A 21,124-nucleotide genomic window follows, 5' to 3' on the forward strand; every position below is an offset into this window, starting at 1 on the left:
CTTTCCTGTGCTGTGACCTTGACCTTCCGTCGTCTTCTTGACGGACGCCATCTCCTGCTTTGAGAACTCGGACTGAACTGACCACGGCTTGTCTTCCCCCCTTCTTGGACTTGGAAAAACTACAAACGTCTGCTTCTGGCTTTGATCTACGGAACGGAACTGGTCTACTCAACTGCTACAATCCTTGGCTGATTTACTCGTGTTGGAGATCCTGTCTGCTGTGTGTGTGGGGGAGCGACGCAAGTTACTCTAAGCACAGTGTTGGCAGCAGAGAGGAATCTGCTGCCAATTAGTTGCATTCTTTGTATCTTTTGTTCCTTGGCTTTCGTTTCGTTTATACCCAGGCTGAAGCAAGCAGTTTGTTTTTACCCGGATTAAACTCCGGTTTAATCCGGTTTATCTTTTGAACATTTACTTTTGCCCCTTTTTGCTCCTAAAGGCAAAAACTGCCTGGCCCTTGTGTTTTACGGGCATTTTTGAGTTCTGTAATCTAATAAACTCTGTTACTTTGAATCTTGTGGCGTTCTGTCCTTGACAGATTGCCCAACGCCCATAAAAAGTTTATTGCAGCAATAAACCCGTCAGGAAGACGATGGATGAGTTAAGGGCCAAAGTAGACCAATTGCAAACGGCTTTTACCGTTATCCAAACAGCTCAGGCTGTGAAAGGACATGTTTTGACTCCTGAACGCTTTGACGGAACCAGGTGCAAGTTGCCAACCTTTTTGGCACAAGTGGAGCTTTATTTTTCTCAGCTCAGTGCTCATGCTTTTCCTACAGACACTAGCAAGGTGGCCTTTATTTTGAGTTTGTTGACCGGTCCCGCAGGACAATGGGCCACTAATTTAATTTTGGGAAATGACCCAGTCAAGGACAATTTGAATAATTTCAAAAAGTTGTTAACTGATACTTTTGGGGATCCTCTCCGCACGGAGAACGCTGGGTGGGCTCTGTATCGGTTGAAACAGGGAAAGGGGACTGTTTTGGATTACTTAAATAAGTTTAACCTGTATCGCCACCAGCTGGATTGGGGGGAAAATGCATTCATGCTTTTATTTACTGCCGGGTTAAGTGATATGCTCCAGGATGAATTAGCACGCTTGGAGCCGGCTGAAAGCTGGGACGCCTTAGTAGCTAAGGTGCTGCGTTTAGACGCAAGGTTCGAGGCTCGTAAACACTCAAAAGCAATGTGTGCGCCACCCATGCATGTAACCAGGGCACCTGTGGTGATGGGGGAAGAGCCCATGGAGCTTGGGGTCTTTAAAAAGCTGTCTACAGAGGAAAAGAGCCGTAGGAGGCAGCTGGGCTTGTGTTTGTACTGTGGGAATGCTGGGCATTTTGCCAAAAATTGTAATGTGAAACCTTCCCAGCTTTCGGGAAAAGGCCAGCCCTAGTGCGACGTGAGTCCAACGCACTAGGGCTCCTCAAGCAGTCAACTGAGGGGAGGAAGCATGTTTTCGTACCCATTACATTATCTGTTGGGGGAAGGGAACTTGTTTCTACTTTGGCACTGCTGGACTCAGGGGCTACGGTCTCCTATGTAGATATTGAGTTTGCTAAGAAGCATGGCATTCCTAGAGTGCGCAAGGCATGCGACGTGTGGGTGGAAGGAGCAGATGGGAGACTGCTGGAGACTGGGGTGGTTAACCATGAAACCTCAGCAGTAACGTGGGAGGTGCAGGGAGTAACGGGAACGTTTGTGTGGGATATTACGAGCTTGCCTAGATATGATGTGATCCTGGGGATGGATTGGCTAGCTGTAGTAAACCCACAAGTAGATTGGGCAACACGTAAAGTGATCTTAAAGAGGCAGGATTGTTGCACTCTAAATGTTACTCATTCTGATATGGAGGGAGTGCCTGCTGAGTATGGGGAGTTCTCTGATGTATTTTGTAAAAGAGAAGCGGACAAATTACCACCGCACAGGCCATATGATTGCGCCATCAAGTTGGCAGAAGGTGCGAAACTGCCAGCAGGGAGGCTGTATGCCTTGACTGTACCGGAAAGGCAAGCTTTGCGGGAGTTTCTAGATGAAAATTTAGCCAAGGGGTTTATTCGCCCATCTAGTTCTCCAACTGCGGCACCGGTATTCTTTGTAGCCAAAAAGACTGGGGAACTTAGGTTGGTCTGCGATTATCGGATCCTAAACAAATACACCATTCGGGATAGGTACCCGCTGCCTTTAATCTCGGAACTGTTATCAAGGGTGCAAGGGGCTAAGGTCTTTACCAAGCTTGACCTGCGGGGGGCCTATAACTTAATCCGTATACGGGAAGGGGATGAATGGAAGACGGCATTTAACACGTGTTTCGGATGCCACGAGTTCCGAGTCATGCCTTTTGGGCTTTGTAATGCTCCTGCGGTATTCCAGAGGTTCATGAACGATGTGTTCAGGGACCTAATTGACCAATTTTTAGTGATTTATTTGGATGATATCTTGATTTTTTCTAAGGACGAGAAAGAACATCGTCAACATGTCAAGCAGGTTCTGCACCGACTGCGGGCTAATGGGCTTTTCGCCAAGGCTTCCAAGTGCGTCTTTCATGTGCCTGAAGTGGAGTTCCTAGGTCATGTAGTGTCAGGTAGGGAACTTAAAATGGACCCACATAAGGTTGACGCCGTCAACTCATGGCAGGAGCTGAAGACTAAGAAGGATGTACAAAGGTTCTTGGGTTTCGCTAATTACTACCGGGAGTTTATTCCGAATTTTGCAAAGCTCACGGTACCTTTGACGCAGCTTCTGCGTAAGAAACAGCCATTTGTGTGGGGGCGGGAAGCTCACGAGGCGTTTCTACAACTAAAGTCTAGTTTTCAATCGGACAACATACTAACCCATCCTGATGTTGACAGACCGTTCGTGGTAGAAGCGGACGCTTCTAGCTACGCGTTGGGGGCTGTATTGTCTCAGAAGGATTCCTCAGGGACCTTGCGTCCCTGTGGATTTTACTCGCGGCAACTAACACCCTTCGAGCAGAACTATACCATATGGGAGAAGGAGTTGTTGGCGATTAAGGTGGCGTTTGAGGTGTGGCGGCACTGGCTTGAAGGGGCACGGCACCAGATCGTGGTCAGATCTGATCACAAGAACTTAGAGCACTTGCAAACAGCAAAGAAGTTAAACCAGCGTCAAATCCGCTGGGCTTTGTTTTTCTCCAGGTTTAACTTCAAGGTGCAGTTCGTGGAGGGGAAGGCAAACTTGCGGGCCGATGCTTTATCCCGCAAGCCGGAATTTAAGACCAATGAGCAGGTAGTATGTCAGACCATCTTGCCTACTGCCTCTCTGTGTGTTGTAGATAATGAGCTTGGGTTACATGACCAGATCCTTGAGGCTCAGAAGGATGATGTGTGGACTCAGGAGCAACTGATGCTGCTCTCTGCAGGTAACCGTACCATACTGCCGCATCTCCAGGATCAAGACGGGGTATTGGTGCGTAGGGGGCAGGTTTACGTACCAGTAGGGACCCTCAGGTTGGAGGTGATTAGAGCCCACCATGACGAACCCATGGCTGGGCACTTTGGCAGGTTCAAGACCGTACAGCTTATCACCAGGAGCTACTGGTGGCCAAAGATGCGGCAAGACATTCTGCGCTTTTGTGACAGCTGCGCCGTTTGTCAGCAGAGTAAGACGCCTGTTGGGCGCCCTAGAGGGTTGTTATCGTCTTTACCTGTTCCGGAGAGGCCATGGCAAATCATTTCCATGGATTTTATTTCAGATTTGCCTAAGTCTGGGGGTTATACTTGTATTTGGGTGGTGGTGGATTTATTTAGTAAACTGGCTCATTTTATTCCTTGTTCAACCATTCCGGCGGCCCCTACGTTGGCCTTACTATTTACAAAGCACATCTATCGTTTGCACGGAGCACCCGAGGTGATTATTTCAGATAGGGCTCCGCAATTTGTGTCACGCTTTTGGAAACACTTCCATGAGTGTTTGGGGACTAAGTTAAACGTGTCTTCAGCTTTCCATCCGCAAACGGATGGACAGTCGGAACGGGTTAATGGGCTCTTAGAGCAGTATCTGCGTTGTTTTTGTTTAGATCAACCCACGGCTTGGGTAAAGTGGTTACCGGTGGCGGAATTTGCTTACAACAATGCGGTGCACACGTCTAGTCAGCATACGCCATTTGAGCTAACTTATGGTTTTCACCCACGGGGAGGTGTGGCGCCGTCGACCAATGTGGTCTCTTCGGACCCTGTGTACCGCTCTTCGGAAATGGCTGCATTGCATGATGTTGCCCGTCGCTTACTGTTGGAAGCTAAGGCAACGCAGAAGACTCAGGCTGACCGCCACAGGCAGGCAGGGGAGGAGTTGGAAGAAGGGGATTTGGTGTGGTTATCTTCCAAACATATTAAACAGGCTGGGGGAAAGTTTGCGCCTCGGTATTTGGGTCCCTTTCCTATCGTTAAAAAGATTTCTTCTGTTGCGTTTCGTTTGCGTTTACCGTCTAGTTTAAAGGTCCATCCAGTCTTTCATCGTTCGCTGTTGAAACTTGATACCTCTAGTCGTCGTGGTGCTATAGCGGAGGGTATCACTGCCACTTCTCCGCCATCGGGGGAGGAGGCCTTTGTGAGAGGGGATAGTGTTATGATTGAGCCTCATGGCTCTGTTACTGACAGACGTGGGCGTAAGACTCCTCGAGAGTCAGATACTCTCGAGGAGCGAGAGAGAAAAAGACTGCGAGACATATTTGCAGCACCATCTGACGAGGAGTCTTTCGAAGGGTTTACGGAGAGAATGGAGGAGGGGCTGGTTAGCTCAGAGGAGGATGAGATGGATTGGACTCGGGTAAGGGAGGAAGTGGGTGCCACTGGCCATGATGGGACAGAAGATGAATGGGGACCTTCAGGATTAGACCCATGGTTTAGCTGGAGGGATGGGACGGGATCCACAGCTGGAGATGCTGTTGGGCGTAGTCAGAGGTGTTCCAGCTCTGACGAGGAAAGTGATGAGGAAACGCCCGGGTTAAGGAGGACAGCTGACAGTGATGAAGATTTGTAACTGGCATAAAATGGGGCTTGAGAGCAATTGCAAATTGCGTTGGGCAAGGTAATCTGGGCAAACGCTTGGGATCCGTGTGTGTGTGGGACGCTTCCCTGAAGACTTGTGTGCTTTCCTGTGCTGTGACCTTGACCTTCCGTCGTCTTCTTGACGGACGCCATCTCCTGCTTTGAGAACTCGGACTGAACTGACCACGGCTTGTCTTCCCCCCTTCTTGGACTTGGAAAAACTACAAACGTCTGCTTCTGGCTTTGATCTACGGAACGGAACTGGTCTACTCAACTGCTACAATCCTTGGCTGATTTACTCGTGTTGGAGATCCTGTCTGCTGTGTGTGTGGGGGAGCGACGCAAGTTACTCTAAGCACAGTGTTGGCAGCAGAGAGGAATCTGCTGCCAATTAGTTGCATTCTTTGTATCTTTTGTTCCTTGGCTTTCGTTTCGTTTATACCCAGGCTGAAGCAAGCAGTTTGTTTTTACCCGGATTAAACTCCGGTTTAATCCGGTTTATCTTTTGAACATTTACTTTTGCCCCTTTTTGCTCCTAAAGGCAAAAACTGCCTGGCCCTTGTGTTTTACGGGCATTTTTGAGTTCTGTAATCTAATAAACTCTGTTACTTTGAATCTTGTGGCGTTCTGTCCTTGACAGTAACAGTGAATGTTATATGTTAGGCTCAATTAAATTGGAGCCGATCACGAGTAAATTCTGCTGAAAGTCATGAGATTTCATTGGAAATCACATGTGTCAAACTCAAGGCTCGCAGGTTGAATTCAGCTCGCCATGTCATTTTATGTGGCCAACATAAAATGGACTACAACTCCTGTATTCCTCTTCATCATTGGACATCATAACTAAAGCTGATAGAAATTGTGATACAGTAACATCCGAAATGCCACAGTTTGCTCTGTTTGGTCAGGATAATGGGGTTTGAATTAAGATACAAGCCTTGTGGATATGATGTCTGATGGTACAATGTCCTTTAACCTTTCCCCAACCTCAGAGCCACAAGTGCTGTTGGGTTGCAATTGCCATCATCCTCAGTCTACATGGCGAATAATCAAAAGTGATGGGAGTTGTCATTCAGTAACATCAATAATAAATAACATTCAAAAATAAAATAATAAAAAAACACCTGGGACCTCAAACTGGGTAAAAACTAAAGAGTGCCAACAACTATGTAAAAAAATATAGTTGGTCCTCTGTATCCACGAATTCTCCATCCATGGATTCAATTCTTTTTTGTGCTTATTAAAACGTAATAAACAACAAGGGCTGCCAATTCACCAGACACATGTTTTGCGCTTTTTTAGAGGCTGGCTCATCTCTATGACACATTACATCGGGCCTACAGCAAAGTCACAGAAGTAATGCATACAGGAAAGAGACTGCTGGGAACCTATTTCAGAGTTGCATTCTTTGGACAGGTGAGAATTGTTCTTTGGCCTTTCCTGAGTTCTAACTTGGTGATGTACCATGTCTTTAAAAACATTTTATATCTATGTTGTATATTTGTAATTGCATATTTGAAACTGATCAACTTTCTACCATGCTCATTGCTGTATTTTGAATGGGAAATCTCTGCATTAGTAAACTTTCTGTTTTTTTCTTTTTTTTATTATTACTTTCTTAAGGCAGCGGTAAGTTTTCCAGTAATGTCCATTTACAGCTATTTTTTTTAAAAAAACTACTTTTGGTGTGTTTGATGTCAGTTTACTTTTTTCAGTCTCTATGAAAAAAAATCTGTTCTACTTGCAGAAGAAAACGACACCTCTATTGGTACTGCATGCTTAATGCAACAAAACAAGCTTTTTCCTGCTGTTATATTTTAAGCAAACAGTGTCTGTGTGTATGTGTGCATGTTGTATTCAGTGTAGGAAAATCAGTTTTAGATTTAACTGGATTTTGATTATCTATGTATAGGACATAGAACTGCACAATGAAAAATATAACCTTCCACTTATTCTGTTGTTTCTTATGACCTTAGCAATACCAGTTTACAGACAGTGAAACAGATGTGGAGGTAATTACAGAAACTGCTTTCCAAAGCAAGCAATGCAGTAGTAATTACTGCATATAAGCTTAATTTGATGTGAGGTATTTTTTTGTCAGTCTAGTATGCGTTTTACAGTGCTATGTTGTGTTCTTTGCACTACATTGTCCATTTCATCTTGAAATAGAAATATTTATTTTGCTGACCTAAACCATTAACTCATATCTGGTTTTCTATATGAAAGCAGACACCTGTTTCACTTTCCATTGAATCTGCTGTTATTCTGCTCTTTATTCAAAGGAAACAAGTCAGCTACTGTGCAGACACTGAGAAGTGTACAATTCTTTACAAATATTAAATAGAATTGAACTGAAATGATTATAGATCAGATTTGGTTTGCACGCTGACACCTTTGGAGAAGACTAGTATACTGGCATGTGAAATAGGCATATGAACAATCAATATAAAAAAAAACTTTGCTCAAAACATTAATGTTGACATTTCACATGATTTATAGCATTCCTTTATAACCTTTTATGTTTTCATTTACAATCCACCCATACTGTAATAGCTGTTTTACTCTCCTTGATACTTTAATCATACTTTTTTTTTTTGCTTCACTCTTGGCATTATCCTTTAACCTTGTCTTACGTATTAATTATTTATCTGATTAGAATGCTGTTTTATTTCCCCTAAAGGGATTCTTTGAAGATGAAGATGGAAAGGAATATATTTACAAAGAGCCTAAACTCACACCTCTTTCAGAGATTTCCCAGAGACTGCAAAAACTGTATTCAGATAAATTTGGATCTGAAAATGTCAGAATGATCCAAGATTCTGGCAAAGTAAGACCTCTATCTATGTAAACAGATACAATAGTATATGACTTAGCATTTCTTGATGCAATCTATATAATAATCAAAAATCAGTATGAACAAATTAAGTCTATTACTTCTGATTGTAAAATGTATTCAAAATATTATAAAATGGGGAAACTTGGGACTGGTATGTGCACATTCTGAATTTTTTTTCTCTAGCCTTAACAGCACTTAGAGTAAAATGTAGTTCAACATATTATTGTCTAGTTGAGTAAATAGCAGAGCAAACAACAAGTCAGTGATATATGAATGAAGTAAAAAGGACCTTGGGAATATTCAATACTAATTTTCATATTGCGATCAAAATTGAGGTTTTATTATCCATCATGTATGTTTATTCATCTTTAAATAACTGTTTGTATTGATGATTGAGTTTTCATGTTCTCACATTCTTTTAAGGTAAATCCTAAGGATTTGGATTCAAAATATGCCTATATTCAAGTTACGCATGTAGTTCCATACTTTGAGGAGAAGGAACTGCAGGAGAGAAAAACGGAGTTTGAAAGAAATCATAATATCCGTCGTTTTATGTTTGAAATGCCTTTTACTCAACTGGGGAAAAGACGAGGCGGAGTGGAAGAACAATGTAAACGACGCACTATTCTTACAGGTACTAAACAAAAAATCACATTTATTCTAGGACTTCCTTCTTTCCATAGAGCCCTTCATTTGGAAGTTCTCAGTGAACTGTATTATTATCTGTTGCATGCTTCATTTCATTTCAAACTGTCCCATAATAATCTTATCTCTATTGCTGTAGTTTTAATATATCATGGATCATGATTCTGTTTGAAAGGAAAATGGCACGTACTATATATGTTCATCTATAAGTGAACCTCATATATAAATCAAAGGCAGGTTTGGGGGCCAAAAGTATGGAATTTCATCTGACTGGTGGATAAGGGCGAATCTTGGGAGAGGGGAGAGCACCCCAGGCCGCTTCTGCTGCTGCTGCGATTTCCCCATCCAGACATTCCAGAGGCCTTTGGTCACTCTAGTTTTTTGATAAAATTTAAGTTACAGTATTAATGCTTATATATATAAAAAGGACAATTCTGTTCTACTTTCTCAGTATGCTATTGAAGGGAAGCACCAAAGAAATGCCAACACCATTCTCCAACCAGCATTCAAATCGATCAGCAGGACCGCAGTGGAACAACTAAAGGGTTTCAGTGCTTATATAAATTCATCCTGGCTGGGAATTGTGCTGGTATTAGTTGCATATCTCCACTGAGAGTTTGTTTATAGATGCAAATTACTTGCTGTTTCGTATTTTAAAAAGCAAAACCAAGCAAAAACTATTAGCCAGAATTTTATGATGCTGTTTTCCTTTTATAGTAGGAATCTGTCTAACATCAAAACTTAACTTTTAAAACTAGACCTTGAACTATCACTTGCTATTTGGTTGCAAGTGAATGAAAAATCTCTATTGTTCTAAAACAAAAAAAACAAAGAAAACTTCCTAAAATTGGGTGATACTCTCTCAAATTTGCAAATCTGGACCTTGCCACTTCTCTTGATAACATTGACTAGGCATTTCTAAGACATAGAGATTTTTCCAACATACCGTACCCCACAACCTCTGAGGATGCCTGCCATAGATGTGGGCGAAACGTCAGGAGAGAATGCTTCTGGAACATGGCCATACAGCCCAGAAAACTCACAACAACCCATAGAGATTTTCGTTACTGTTACTTTGTGTGTTCAGGGCCATGAAGATGAACCTCCACCTCAGCCTTGGGTTTCCTGCCTTGTATTTGGCTCCATGTTTTTATTTTCAATCCAGATCATTTTCTCAGTCCTTGCAGAGGAAAAGCAACCCCCACAATATGGTTACCACCATTGTGCTTTACCCTGATGATGTTGTTCTCAAGGCAAATGAACATAGTTGGTTTTGTACGACACATACATTTTTGCACTACATTCAAACATTCAGTTTTGGTCTCTTCTGATGAGAGAACCTTTTCGCGCAGTTTTGCTCTATCTTCTGCATGTCTTCTTGCAAATTTCAAATGAACTTGATGAGAGTCTCTTTTAATAATGGCTTTCTTATTACCATTCTGCCATAAAGCCCAGATTTGTGAAGCATAGACAATTTCTCCTATCTGAGCTGCAGTTTTCTTCAGAGGTACCGTTGGCCCTTTCATCATATTTCTCTGTACCTTATTTACTAGACAGAATGACCACATAGCTTACAAAAGATTGATCTACTAAAGCTGCTGCTTTATATGTTGAATCATATATTACATAGCAAATTTAGCCCCCTCCCCCAATTAACAGTTTCTCAATTTTATAAAATTAAGTGTGTGTTCAACTACATAACCAGATTCTAACTCAGAATGGTTTTCTTTCTCCAGCTATACATTGTTTCCCTTATGTAAAAAAACGGATTCCCATAATGTATCAGCACCATATAGATTTAAACCCGATTGAAGTAGCTATTGATGAAATGAGTAAGAAGGTTGCAGAGCTCCGGCAGCTTTGTTCATCAGTGGAAGTGGACATGATCAAACTTCAGTTAAAGCTACAGGGTAGTGTTAGTGTACAGGTAAGATATTTACATTGGTTTCGACAGAAATGTCCTTTACATTATTTTTATACACTAAGATTTTTTTTAAAAAAAATACTTGCATGGTGTGGATTGAGGGGCATTTTCTGACTGTAATTGTGGTTATAAAAATGTGCTGTATCCAAAGGAACATTTGTATGTCCAGGATTAAGTATATTTCACCTAGCTCTAGAAAATACAAGATGAAATAAAGTTTTCTGTATTTAATTGAGTCTAATGTGCCACCGAATCTAATATGCACCTCAATTTTCAAAATACTGAAACCAAAAAATATATTATTTGCTGGCAAATGTACTGCGCAACGTAATGTGTTCTCTTTGTAGTTTGACCAAAAAGGTTGCTGCATGCTTAGAATTGGTTTTTTAAAAAACTAAAGTGTTGGAATACCAGAGTTTCCAACGATGGAAAGGAAAACCTTGAGATGCTTTTATGTTCTTATCCTGTGGGTCCCCAGATGTTTTGGCTTTCAACTCCCAGAAATCCTAACAGTTGGTAAACTGACTGGGATGTCTGGGAGTTGTAGGCCAAAACAACTGGGGACCCACATGTTGAGGACCACTGCTGTAAAATTAAACCACTCACTGCCCTGGCTCAATGTTATGAAATCATGTAGTTTTACAAGGTCTTGAGTTTTCTCTGCCAAAGAATGCAGTGGCCCTTCAAACTACAAAGCCCAGGATTGCATAGCATTGAGCCATGGCAATTATATTTGAGGTGACATCAAATAGTAGCCTTTGAAGCAGCTTCCCTTTTTGCTTTAGCTCAACACTAAGATTACTGTATTACACAAATTAATACGAACCTAATTTTGGTAAGGCAATTTAGCCCAAAAAGATGAGCATTAGATTCGAGTAAATATGGTATATAAAATAGAATACAGTGTACATTTTTTCTCTTGAGGGGTATTTCTTGGTTTCCTCCCAATGGAAGAAATTTCTATTTCTTCTGAATAGGGCCAACCTAGAAACAACCAGAGAATGTTTCTTCTCCTTCATACACATAAGAGCAGCCTGAAACATTTTTATCTGCCTATATGACATTGAATAAGGCTGCATGTACATTATAGAAATATTGCAGCTTGGTACTACTTTAACAGCTATGGCTCGGTGTTGTGAAATCATGGGAGTTAGAGTTTTACAAGGTTTTAGCTTTCCGTACCAAAGAATACTGTTGTCTCACGAAACTACAAATCCCAGGATCCCATCGCATTGAGCCATGGCAATTAAAGTGGTGTCAAACTGCATTAATTACCCCTAGGACAAATAAGTAATTCTGTAGCAAAAATCAATTCGGTTGGACTGCATGGAGAAAACCTGGAAACTCTTTTAATCAATGGTACTGCGTAGTGCTTACTTTGCTGCACCCTGGAAAACTTGTCCCAAATTTCAGAATTATGTACGACCATAAAAATACATAGCCAGGAATATTCAGTGAAAATGTGAAATGAAGTTTCAGAACTGGATTCAGCGCTCCACTGATTTGACTGTCCATGAAGACTTCTTTATTTTTTCAGCTTAGTCCATAGCTTGAAATCGTTTAATTTCTAGCTGCATTTGGAGAAAGACCTGGAAAGGGACCTTATAAGCCGGAGGTGTCAAACTCATTTTCATCGAGAGCCACATCAACCTTATGGTTGCCTTCAAAGAACCATTGAATCCATGGATTTGTGGATACAGCGAGCCAACTATAATTTTTTTTACATAGTGATCAGTTCTGTTTAGATTTTACCCAATGTGGGGCCCCAGATATTACTGAATGACAACTTCCACCAAATTTAATTATTCGCCATGCGGACTGGAGATAATGGGAATTGCAACCCAACAGCATTTGTGGCTCTGAGGTCGGGGAAAGGTTAAAGGACATTTTAAAGTCAGACATCATACCCACAAGCCTTGTATCCCACTCTACTGACTAAACAGAACAAACTGCAGCCTTCCAGATATTACTGTATCGCAACTCCCATCAGCTCCAGCCATGATGTCTAATGATGAGGAATACAAGAGTTTTAATGCAGCATTTGGAGGGCCACATACAATGACATGGTGGGCCGGATTTGGGCTGCAGGCATTAAGTTTGACACATGTGTTATAGACCATTGACTCCAGCCCCTTTCACAGTGGAGGAATTGCAGTTAGACTATCCCCAGGAGATTATTTAGATTTAGAGGCACATAAAGCATATATAGGGAGAAGCTCTATTTTTCCCTCTGTATGTGATATACATCCATATCAGGAAATTTTGCTTTGATGTTACTAAATTTCACAACTTTTAGTCCCACTTGTGGGAGAAAAGCAAGATAAAAATAAATAAATAATAATTAAAAATTAATTTTACTTGATAACTTTTTTCAAAGGTTAATGCTGGACCATTAGCGTATGCAAGGGCTTTCTTGGATGACACAAATACCAAAAGGTATCCAGACAATAAAGTGAAGTTACTGAAAGAAGTGTTCAGGTAAACAATTGGAAAATCCTATCATTTTACATATTAGCTTCCTTACTTCAGAATAAATTTAGATCATTTGTTTTGCTTAATTACAATTCCAGACAATTTGTTGAAGCTTGTGGGCAGGCTCTAGAAGTAAATGAGCGGCTAATAAAAGAAGATCAGATAGAATATCAAGAAGAAATGAAGGCTAACTACAGAGAAATGACAAAAGAACTTTCTGAAATTATGCATGAACAAGTATGTACTAAATCTGAAGTATTTCATTTAAGAGGAAGGAAAATTCTATCCTGTTGAAGTATTTAATTAAAAGAAACAAATCTGAATGTATACTTGTGCATAAGGGCACTAATTTTTGTACTGTTATTTATATGTTGCTGCTTTAATTGCTGTTGGTTTCTTGAGGAATATCTGTTTTACTTTTCATGAACAAAAAGATCCCAGACTGGAATCTGTGTGTGTGTTTGTGTGATTTTATCAAATACATTCAACATAATGTACCAGAAACCTAAGAATGGGAAGCAACTTTCAAACTTTCAGTAGAGGGAGCTCATTTTACTGAAATAAATAAGCATACTTTTATGTTTTTGAATATACTGTATACATTTAATTGAACTGCCTATTCTGCAAAGATTGAAATGTCCATTGTGCTTTCTTAAATACATGTTGAAAAGACAAAACAGATAAACAAATTTTCTGTTAGAATCATCTTTATATATTTTGTAGAAATCTTAATGGCCATCTTTCTTTCTTCTTCCCTCCCTTACGCTGCTTTGAAAATGTGATCAGCTGGGATGGTAATATTTTTAGTTTTCTCTTTCTAGTTTTGTGTTGCCTTTACTTCAGAGGCACAAGATGAAATGTTTAACTTTTTTGTGTTTCATAGACAGGCTTGTTCTTTTCTTTTGGTCTAATAAATTAAGTAGTTTCTTAATCTGCTCCTGCATATCATGCTAAACCATGAAAATAAAGAATCTGGAGTCAGCTGCTTCCATTGTTAATTACCCTCCTGTATAACACGCTCAACAGAGAGGAGTTTGGAAATTTTCCATTTGGCTTCAGGTTAACCACAGATAACTTTTCTGGAACAAAACTTTTAATAACATGAATGGTTGGTTTCAGAAACCATACCTTTGCATTGGAATATTTGGAATGAAGTAGCATTCATTCTGGTCTCAATTGTTGCCGTTGTTATTGGTCTGGCTAAAACTACCATGCTCCTTTCTGTTATGTGGGAGGGAGAGCTCATAAACTCAAGGTGTGTTATTCCTGTACATGCACATTATATACACCACAGTTTAGCATGAGTGGCAAACATGGCTTGCTTATAGTATGGAGGTGAAGGAGCTTAGAAGTATGGTGGTGATGGTGTATAATATTGTTTAATATTTACTATTTTATTCATTGAGGAATTTTGCTATATTCTTATAGAACAAATGCAGGCAGTCCCCGGGTTACGAACAAGATAGGTTCTTCAAGTTTATTCTTAAGTTGAATTTGTATGCAGGTTGGAATGGGTAACATTTTCAAGTGTAACTACAGACAAAAAAAAATCTTTTTTCAGTTTTGGATGGCATAAGGCAGGGTTAACAACACTGCTATGATGTTTATTTTGCTATCTGTGTCCCTGTTTAGAAAATTTCACCTTACTTTCTAGTCCTGTGACAATTGGATTTTGAAAATTTTGGCTTGTTGTGGAAACAAAGATTGGTGATAAAGCTTCAGTGAATACCCACTTTTCCTCATGATAAAACTTCCAGGAGTGAATTTTGCTTCCAAGGGGTGAATTTCCTCTCACTTCCAGTTGTCTCACTCCCATTTTGTCATTAGGTGTCATACATAAATCAGATGATTGTAATTTGGGGACTGCTTGTATCAGAAAGGGAAGGGAGTCTCTCTCTCTCTCTCTTTAAAGAAAACAATGGCCAAGATAGACATATATTTAAGACTATGTTTGTGAAAAGCTGTGCCATGATGGAAAACTGATATTAATTCATGAGGTTTCAGACATTTAAATGAAAAAGTCATTGCTTCCACATGAATGACATGGTTTCATAACTATATGTGTAGAATGCTTTCCTGCTTTCATCTAAAGTTAAGACTCTCATATTCACTTTTTTCACCAAAACAAAGACTGTGGTAGTCTTATCTGTCAATATATCTGTATGATGCATGTATCTCTTTTTCTCTCTTTAAGATTACTTCTGCAGAAGAAAAGGCCAGTGTAATGCCGAATTCGCTACATATTTTCAATGCTATTAGTGGAACACCAACAAGCACAACAGTTCATGGAATGCCCAGCTCTTCTTCTGTTGCATAAATGTTTTGGGGATTTTTTTGGTTTTTTCTTGGTGGGGGACCACTTTAAGTTGGACCAAAAAGATTTTCTTTTTTTTAATGATTTGCAAACTCAGGATAAAATCCACAGTTGGAAGAGAACTGTACAGGTCCTAACTATTGAAAGTGTTTAAATCTTCAGATCAGTCAGGGATAAGAAAATAGATGGAAGATATCATATACGTATATTGATGGTGCACATATTTTTTATATTCTGCTGGAGAAGCAAACACAGAAGGGTTCTGGGAAATTTCCTTATGCTTTGTACTATGGTATTATAAAAGAAATGGCACACTATAGACAGGTGTTATGGAATGTATATGTACAAAAGTGTTGTTAATTGTTTTCACATACAAATTGATGCAAAATATGAATACTATTGGGTTACATCAACACTAGTTTGCGGGGTTAATGTACTAGATGTGGATTTTTGTATTTAACAAACAGTTGTGCTCCATTTTATACTTTCTTGGCATTTTGGAGAACATTGCAGCATAACATTGAGCAGTTTCATCCAACCAAAGGTCACTACATGATAGTCTATAAAAGAAGAATTGTACATATTTGTTAATATAAATCATAAAGTCTGTACATAAATGTATTACATTTCTAAATATTTTTAATATTCATACCAGCTTTCATCCTTCTACAATTGTGACAAATTCATACTCATTCCAAGTAAATGCTCTATTTTCTTTTTACACATTATTGTATATAAATAAGTGCAATATGGGGTTGTATACAGTTTCTGTAATATTATGCACTGTTTTTAAAAATAAGACATCATTTTTGCCAAAGTGATGGAGTATGAAAGTGGTGATAACTACTGTGGTAATTGGTGATGTAATTTAAGCTTTTGCATTATTATTTTAAGACATGAATAGGTAATTTTATATTTGAGAACATAAAGGGTTTTAATTTTATTTAACTGAAAACACTGGCCTGCTGTAACTAAACATTATATACTACATCTGTATTAAAAAAAAGTTTAATTTATGCGGAACTTGCTCAGATCATTTTATTTTAGTACTTCAAAGCAACACTGTTTGCTCAAAGTGGATATTATGTTATTTTTTATAAATGATAGTAATAGGTTTCAAAAAATTCTGTGACATATTTGGTTTAGTTTTTCCTTTGTGAAATAGGCCAGATATTTAAATTTTGAATAAACCATACTGATTATGAATCATCTTAGAAAAGCTATCTACTTCCCTTCACAGAGAAATTTTTTTTTTCAATATAAATTGTTTTCAGCAATTTAGAGCTCAACCCAGAAACAATTCTGGTATATGTATCAAATGCTTGAGACATGGTATAGAAATGTAAAATAATCATAATGTTTACTTGTAACACCCTTTTCACTAAAGAAATTTTGCTTTTCATACCAGGTAGTTGTGCGCACCCAGTACAGAAGCAGGCTTCAGATAGCTATCTGCAATAAAAGCTTTTAGATATTTATTGTCAGCATACATTCTCAGTTACATGAACTTGGAGGTTATGGGTGCAATTAATGAACTTCAGACTAAGGGCTTTTTCTCGGAAGTATAATATATACACAACAGATTTATACACTTCATAATGCACTCAATAAATAACTACTTCCAAGTTGGAAATTGGAATAAAAATAAGAATACAAAAGTTTGAACTTTGTATGAACTATGAAGTTTGAACTATATACTATAATGGCTATAGATAAATGGAGTTAACTGCCATTATTCAAAACAAAAATGATCACAGATGTTGCCAGGACAATATGGAAATCTACTGACCTTCAGGACTGGGCTATTTTTCCTGATAAGACTCTGAATAGCTTGATTAAACATTGTTCGTTGGGCCATGAGCTTAGATTTCTCTTGACAAATGTATAGTAATCTTTTCTGTACCAATCCAAAGGATGTGAATTTGCAGTTGCCCAACACTCTTATGTTTTCTTCCTTCTGTTGCAGTGTTTTTCAACCTGTGGGTCCCCAGATGTTTTGACCTTCAATTCCCAGAAATCCTAACAGCTGGTAAACTGGCTGGGATTTCTGGGAGTTGTAGGCCAAAACACCTGGGGACCCACAGGTTGAGAACCACTGCTCTAAATGAAACCAAATTAACTCTTGCTTGTCTCTGTAATCTTGCATAAGTCAGTACACTTTCAGTTGGTATCTAAATGAAAACAAGGGAAATTGTTTTAAATTATACAGGAAGACATCCAAGTATGCACATGCTAGTTGATAAACTGATCACATTGATCTAACAGTTTTAAATGTGGTCACCCTCTCAAGTATGATTAATTCATTTAAGACTGTTTTGATTCCACAAACATGCATAACTATTACTTATTTGGAAGGTCATTACAGAATATAAAAAGGAGCCACAAAAACAGAATTTAGTACAGGAAAAGACAATAAAATAGGAAACATATCCAGTCATAGTTGTCCTTTCAGTTATTTTAGTTCATTTTATGCAATTACATTTCTTTCCCCACCGTTCTAGAATTGTCTTGGCAAATAGCAGACCCTTATTTGCTGCTTCCAGAAGGAGGTGCCATCCTAGTGGATAGAGTGCCCTGTTAGTCAAGAGAAGAAACTTCTATATGAAGCAAACTTTCAGAGTGAGAGGAACGAGAGGTGTAGGAGGTAACACCCAGCAACCAACCCGTTTTGCATGTCCAGATATGAAACACTTCAGAGGGTGTGCTCCTTCTTAATATGTGTCAGTGAAACTGCTAATGGAAGGTAAAAGGAGGAACAGGTAAACAAGGGAGAAATTAAGTTACTGTATGGATGAGAATCTTCTTGGACATCAGCATCTTGATAGGTCACTGTTCTCTTTTCATCTTGATTTGTTATATCAGAATAATTATAGCATTTACAGTTGACAAGTATAATGTGTCGTTACAGCATGTTTTCCGTATGAGTAATATTGATCTGTACAAGAGAAACATGCCAAAGGGGTCTTTTAAATTCCAACAGCGGTTCACATTCATATTTAGCCATAGTCCTATTGCAATGTAAAAGGCATCTCATATGGCACAACTCCACTCCCTTTGGAAGAATAGAACATGGCTAACACAAGTGATGTCTGCCAAGGCCAGACAAAATGTATGCGCCCTGAGTTGGGTCAAGAATGTTTAAATATTCTATATATCCGTCCAAGTAGTTCCTTCAGGAAGCATGAATAAAGCTTTGAGTTTACTGAATAGCAAAGAAAAGTAATAAATGATCACCTTAGCCTTGGAAACAAACTCGGTTACAGATGTAATTAACTATGACCATTGTTATCATTGGGATGACCATTGGCATCATCTCTGCAAATCTGGCCATGTGGAATGACAATTTATTCCCTCAAGTCTTGGGCATGGAGTAATAATCTTTAAACACAACACTGACATGGCATTAGACATACCATATTTACTCGCATTTAACACGCCATCGATTGTAGTGTGCACCTCGATTTTGAAGGTGTGCATTGCTAAAAAAAGATTTGTTGAATGTAATGCACATCTTTCCCTTGCACGGCTGACAGGCAAGGGAAGGCTATGCCCCTCCATCAGGCCAAGGCTGGCAAACCCACCAGTCTCAGCCCTAAAGGACAGGTAGCAGCTTCCCAGCTAAGTCCTCATTCGTGAGACCTTCAAAACCCAGGAGGTTGGGGTGAAGGGCTTGTGAATGAGGCCATTTAGGAAGCTGTGGCTCTCCTTCATGCTGAGGATGAGTTCACCAGCCTCAACCTTACTAAGGAGTGCTGGCGGGTTTGGGTGCACAATTCTAATGTGCCACCAAATCTAATGTGCATCTCACTTTTGACTATGTAATTTAGCAAAAAAGGTGAACATCAGATCTGTGTAAATGCGGTAAGTAAATTGTAACTCCAGATCCATAGTTAGTGCCATTTTTATATATGAGTCAGCACCTGACATGAAAAAAATCAAGAATGGGAAAACATTGTCAAAATATGATGTTCATGATTGTATTGGTGAAATTTATCATGTAGTCCTGATCCTACTCATTTTAATATTGAAAGAAATTTCAAATTTCCCCCTTCCCATTTCAGTTTGATGAACTCTACTTAGACTGAACACATAGTTTTAATTCAACAGCGATGCCACATAATAGGTCACTTTATGCTACTAATTATCAAATGGGCTCTGTGATGGCACTTTCTGTTCAGAGTAATTGAAAACAATAGGACTGTGCATATAGTACTTACATAAGAGTAGAACAGAAGAAATAATAATTATACCTCCATTAGACTTGCCTCTGGAATGTGGGTCAGCAGAACACGACTTAGACAAAGGGTTAGAAGGCACGATCATCAAGTTTGCAGATGACACCAAATTGGGAGGGATAGCTAACACTCCAGAAGACAGGATCAGAATTCAAAACAATCTTAACAGACTAGAGAGATGGGCCGAAACTAACAAAATGAAGTTCAACAGGGACAAATGCAAGATACTTCACTTTGGCAGAAAAAATGGAATGCAAAGATACAGAATGGGGGGACTCCTGGCTAGACAGCAGTACGTGTGAAAAAGATCTTGGAGTCCTCATGGACAACAAGTTAAATATGAGCCTACAATGTGATGCGGCTGCTAAAAAAGCCAACGGGATTCTGGCCTGCATAAATAGGGGTATAGTGTCTAGATTGAGGGAAGTCATGCTACTCCTCTATTCTGCCTTGGTCAGACCACACCTGGAATCCTGTGTCCAATTCTGGGCACCGCAGTTGAAGGGAGATGTTGACAAGCTGGAAAGCGTCCAGAGGAGGGCAACTAAAATGATCAAGGGTCTGGAGAACAAGCCCTATGAGGAGCGGCTTAAAGAACTGGGCATGTTTAGCCTGCAGAAGAGAAGGCTGAGAGGAGACATGATAGCCATGTACAAATACGTGAAGGGAAGTCATAGGGAGGAGGGAGCAAGCTTGTTTTCTGCTGCCCTGCAGACTAGGACACGGAACAATGGCTTCAAACTACAGGAAAGGAGATTCCACCTGAACATCAGGAAGAACTTCCTCACTGTGAGAGCTATTCAGCAGTGGAACTCTGCCCTGGAGAGTGGTGGAGGCTCCTTCTTTGGAGGCTTTTAAGCAGAGGCTGGATGGCCATCTGTCAGGGGTGCTTTGAATGTGATTTCCTGCTTCTTGGCAGGGGGTTGGACTGGATGGCCCATGAGGTCTCTTCCAACTCTACTATTCTATGATTCTATAACACAACCTATTGCAGTTTGACCTAGAGTTTTTTTTTCTAATGTACTTATTCTAATGTTTTAATCTTTGATTTAATTTGGCAGTGGCAGATCTCATGTGGCAAATATGTTTATATTCTAATTAACTAGGCTAGTGTAAAACCTTTACTAAAACTTTGCAAGTTTTCTCAAAATTTTGCAGATATTTTCCTGTGTTGGAACCAACTACCTTTAGAACAGAAACGTGAAAATCTGCTGAGGAATTTTTTACAATTCCTTGGCTTCTCTAAAAATGCTTTGCTGTTTTTCTGAAACAGGAGCTTGTACATCTAGGTCCAGTTTCATTATCATAAATATTTGGTACCAAACTTTGTCCAAAATCAGTTTCTGTTAATAAAAACAGAAACTGATAGCTTATTTTTGCGTGTTTTTTGGGGGGGGGGTTCTGCCCCTGGTGCCCCAAAAGGCTAAATGGGCTACAAAAGTATGCAAAAATTGAGAGGAGGGGACAGTAGACAAGAAATAACCAGAGCTCCCATTTTGTTGTAGTGCGAGAATGCCTGGAGTTATACTCCTGGAGGCTTCTATATTTATGTGATTTTTTTCTCTCCCTGAAAATGTGAAGCCCAGGAAAGTAGAAGGCATTAAAAAGAGTTTAAGGGTTGCAAGTATCCCCAGGGGCTCCATTTCCCCCCACTTTGCCCAAATTTTAAAAGAGAACATGTGAAACATTATC

General features: G+C 39.6%; 1 protein-coding gene across 16 annotated transcripts in view; it reads left to right on the forward strand.

Moving 5' to 3' along the window:
* dock9 (dedicator of cytokinesis 9) overlaps window positions 1–16,213 on the forward strand; it is a 144,460-nt gene extending 128,247 nt beyond the window's left edge. For 10 of the 16 annotated variants that reach the window (XM_062975483.1, XM_062975486.1, XM_062975493.1 and 7 more), the window contains 8 exons: window positions 6,309–6,422; window positions 6,983–7,018; window positions 7,687–7,833; window positions 8,266–8,476; window positions 10,224–10,414; window positions 12,789–12,889; window positions 12,982–13,120; window positions 15,078–16,213. In XM_062975483.1, coding sequence (XP_062831553.1) covers window positions 6,309–6,422; window positions 6,983–7,018; window positions 7,687–7,833; window positions 8,266–8,476; window positions 10,224–10,414; window positions 12,789–12,889; window positions 12,982–13,120; window positions 15,078–15,200 — 1,062 coding nt within the window. In that variant the 3' untranslated portion in view covers window positions 15,201–16,213. Of the gene's footprint in view, window positions 1–6,308; window positions 6,423–6,629; window positions 7,019–7,686; window positions 7,834–8,265; window positions 8,477–10,223; window positions 10,415–12,788; window positions 12,890–12,981; window positions 13,121–15,077 lie in introns of those variants that run through there. The other 6 variants (XM_062975490.1, XM_062975488.1, XM_008106952.3 and 3 more) reach the window with 2 other exon arrangements.
* Window positions 16,214–21,124: the final 4,911 nt, after the last annotated feature.

This window comes from Anolis carolinensis, chromosome 3, assembly GCF_035594765.1.
Source record: "Anolis carolinensis isolate JA03-04 chromosome 3, rAnoCar3.1.pri, whole genome shotgun sequence".
Lineage (NCBI taxonomy): Eukaryota > Metazoa > Chordata > Lepidosauria > Squamata > Dactyloidae > Anolis > Anolis carolinensis.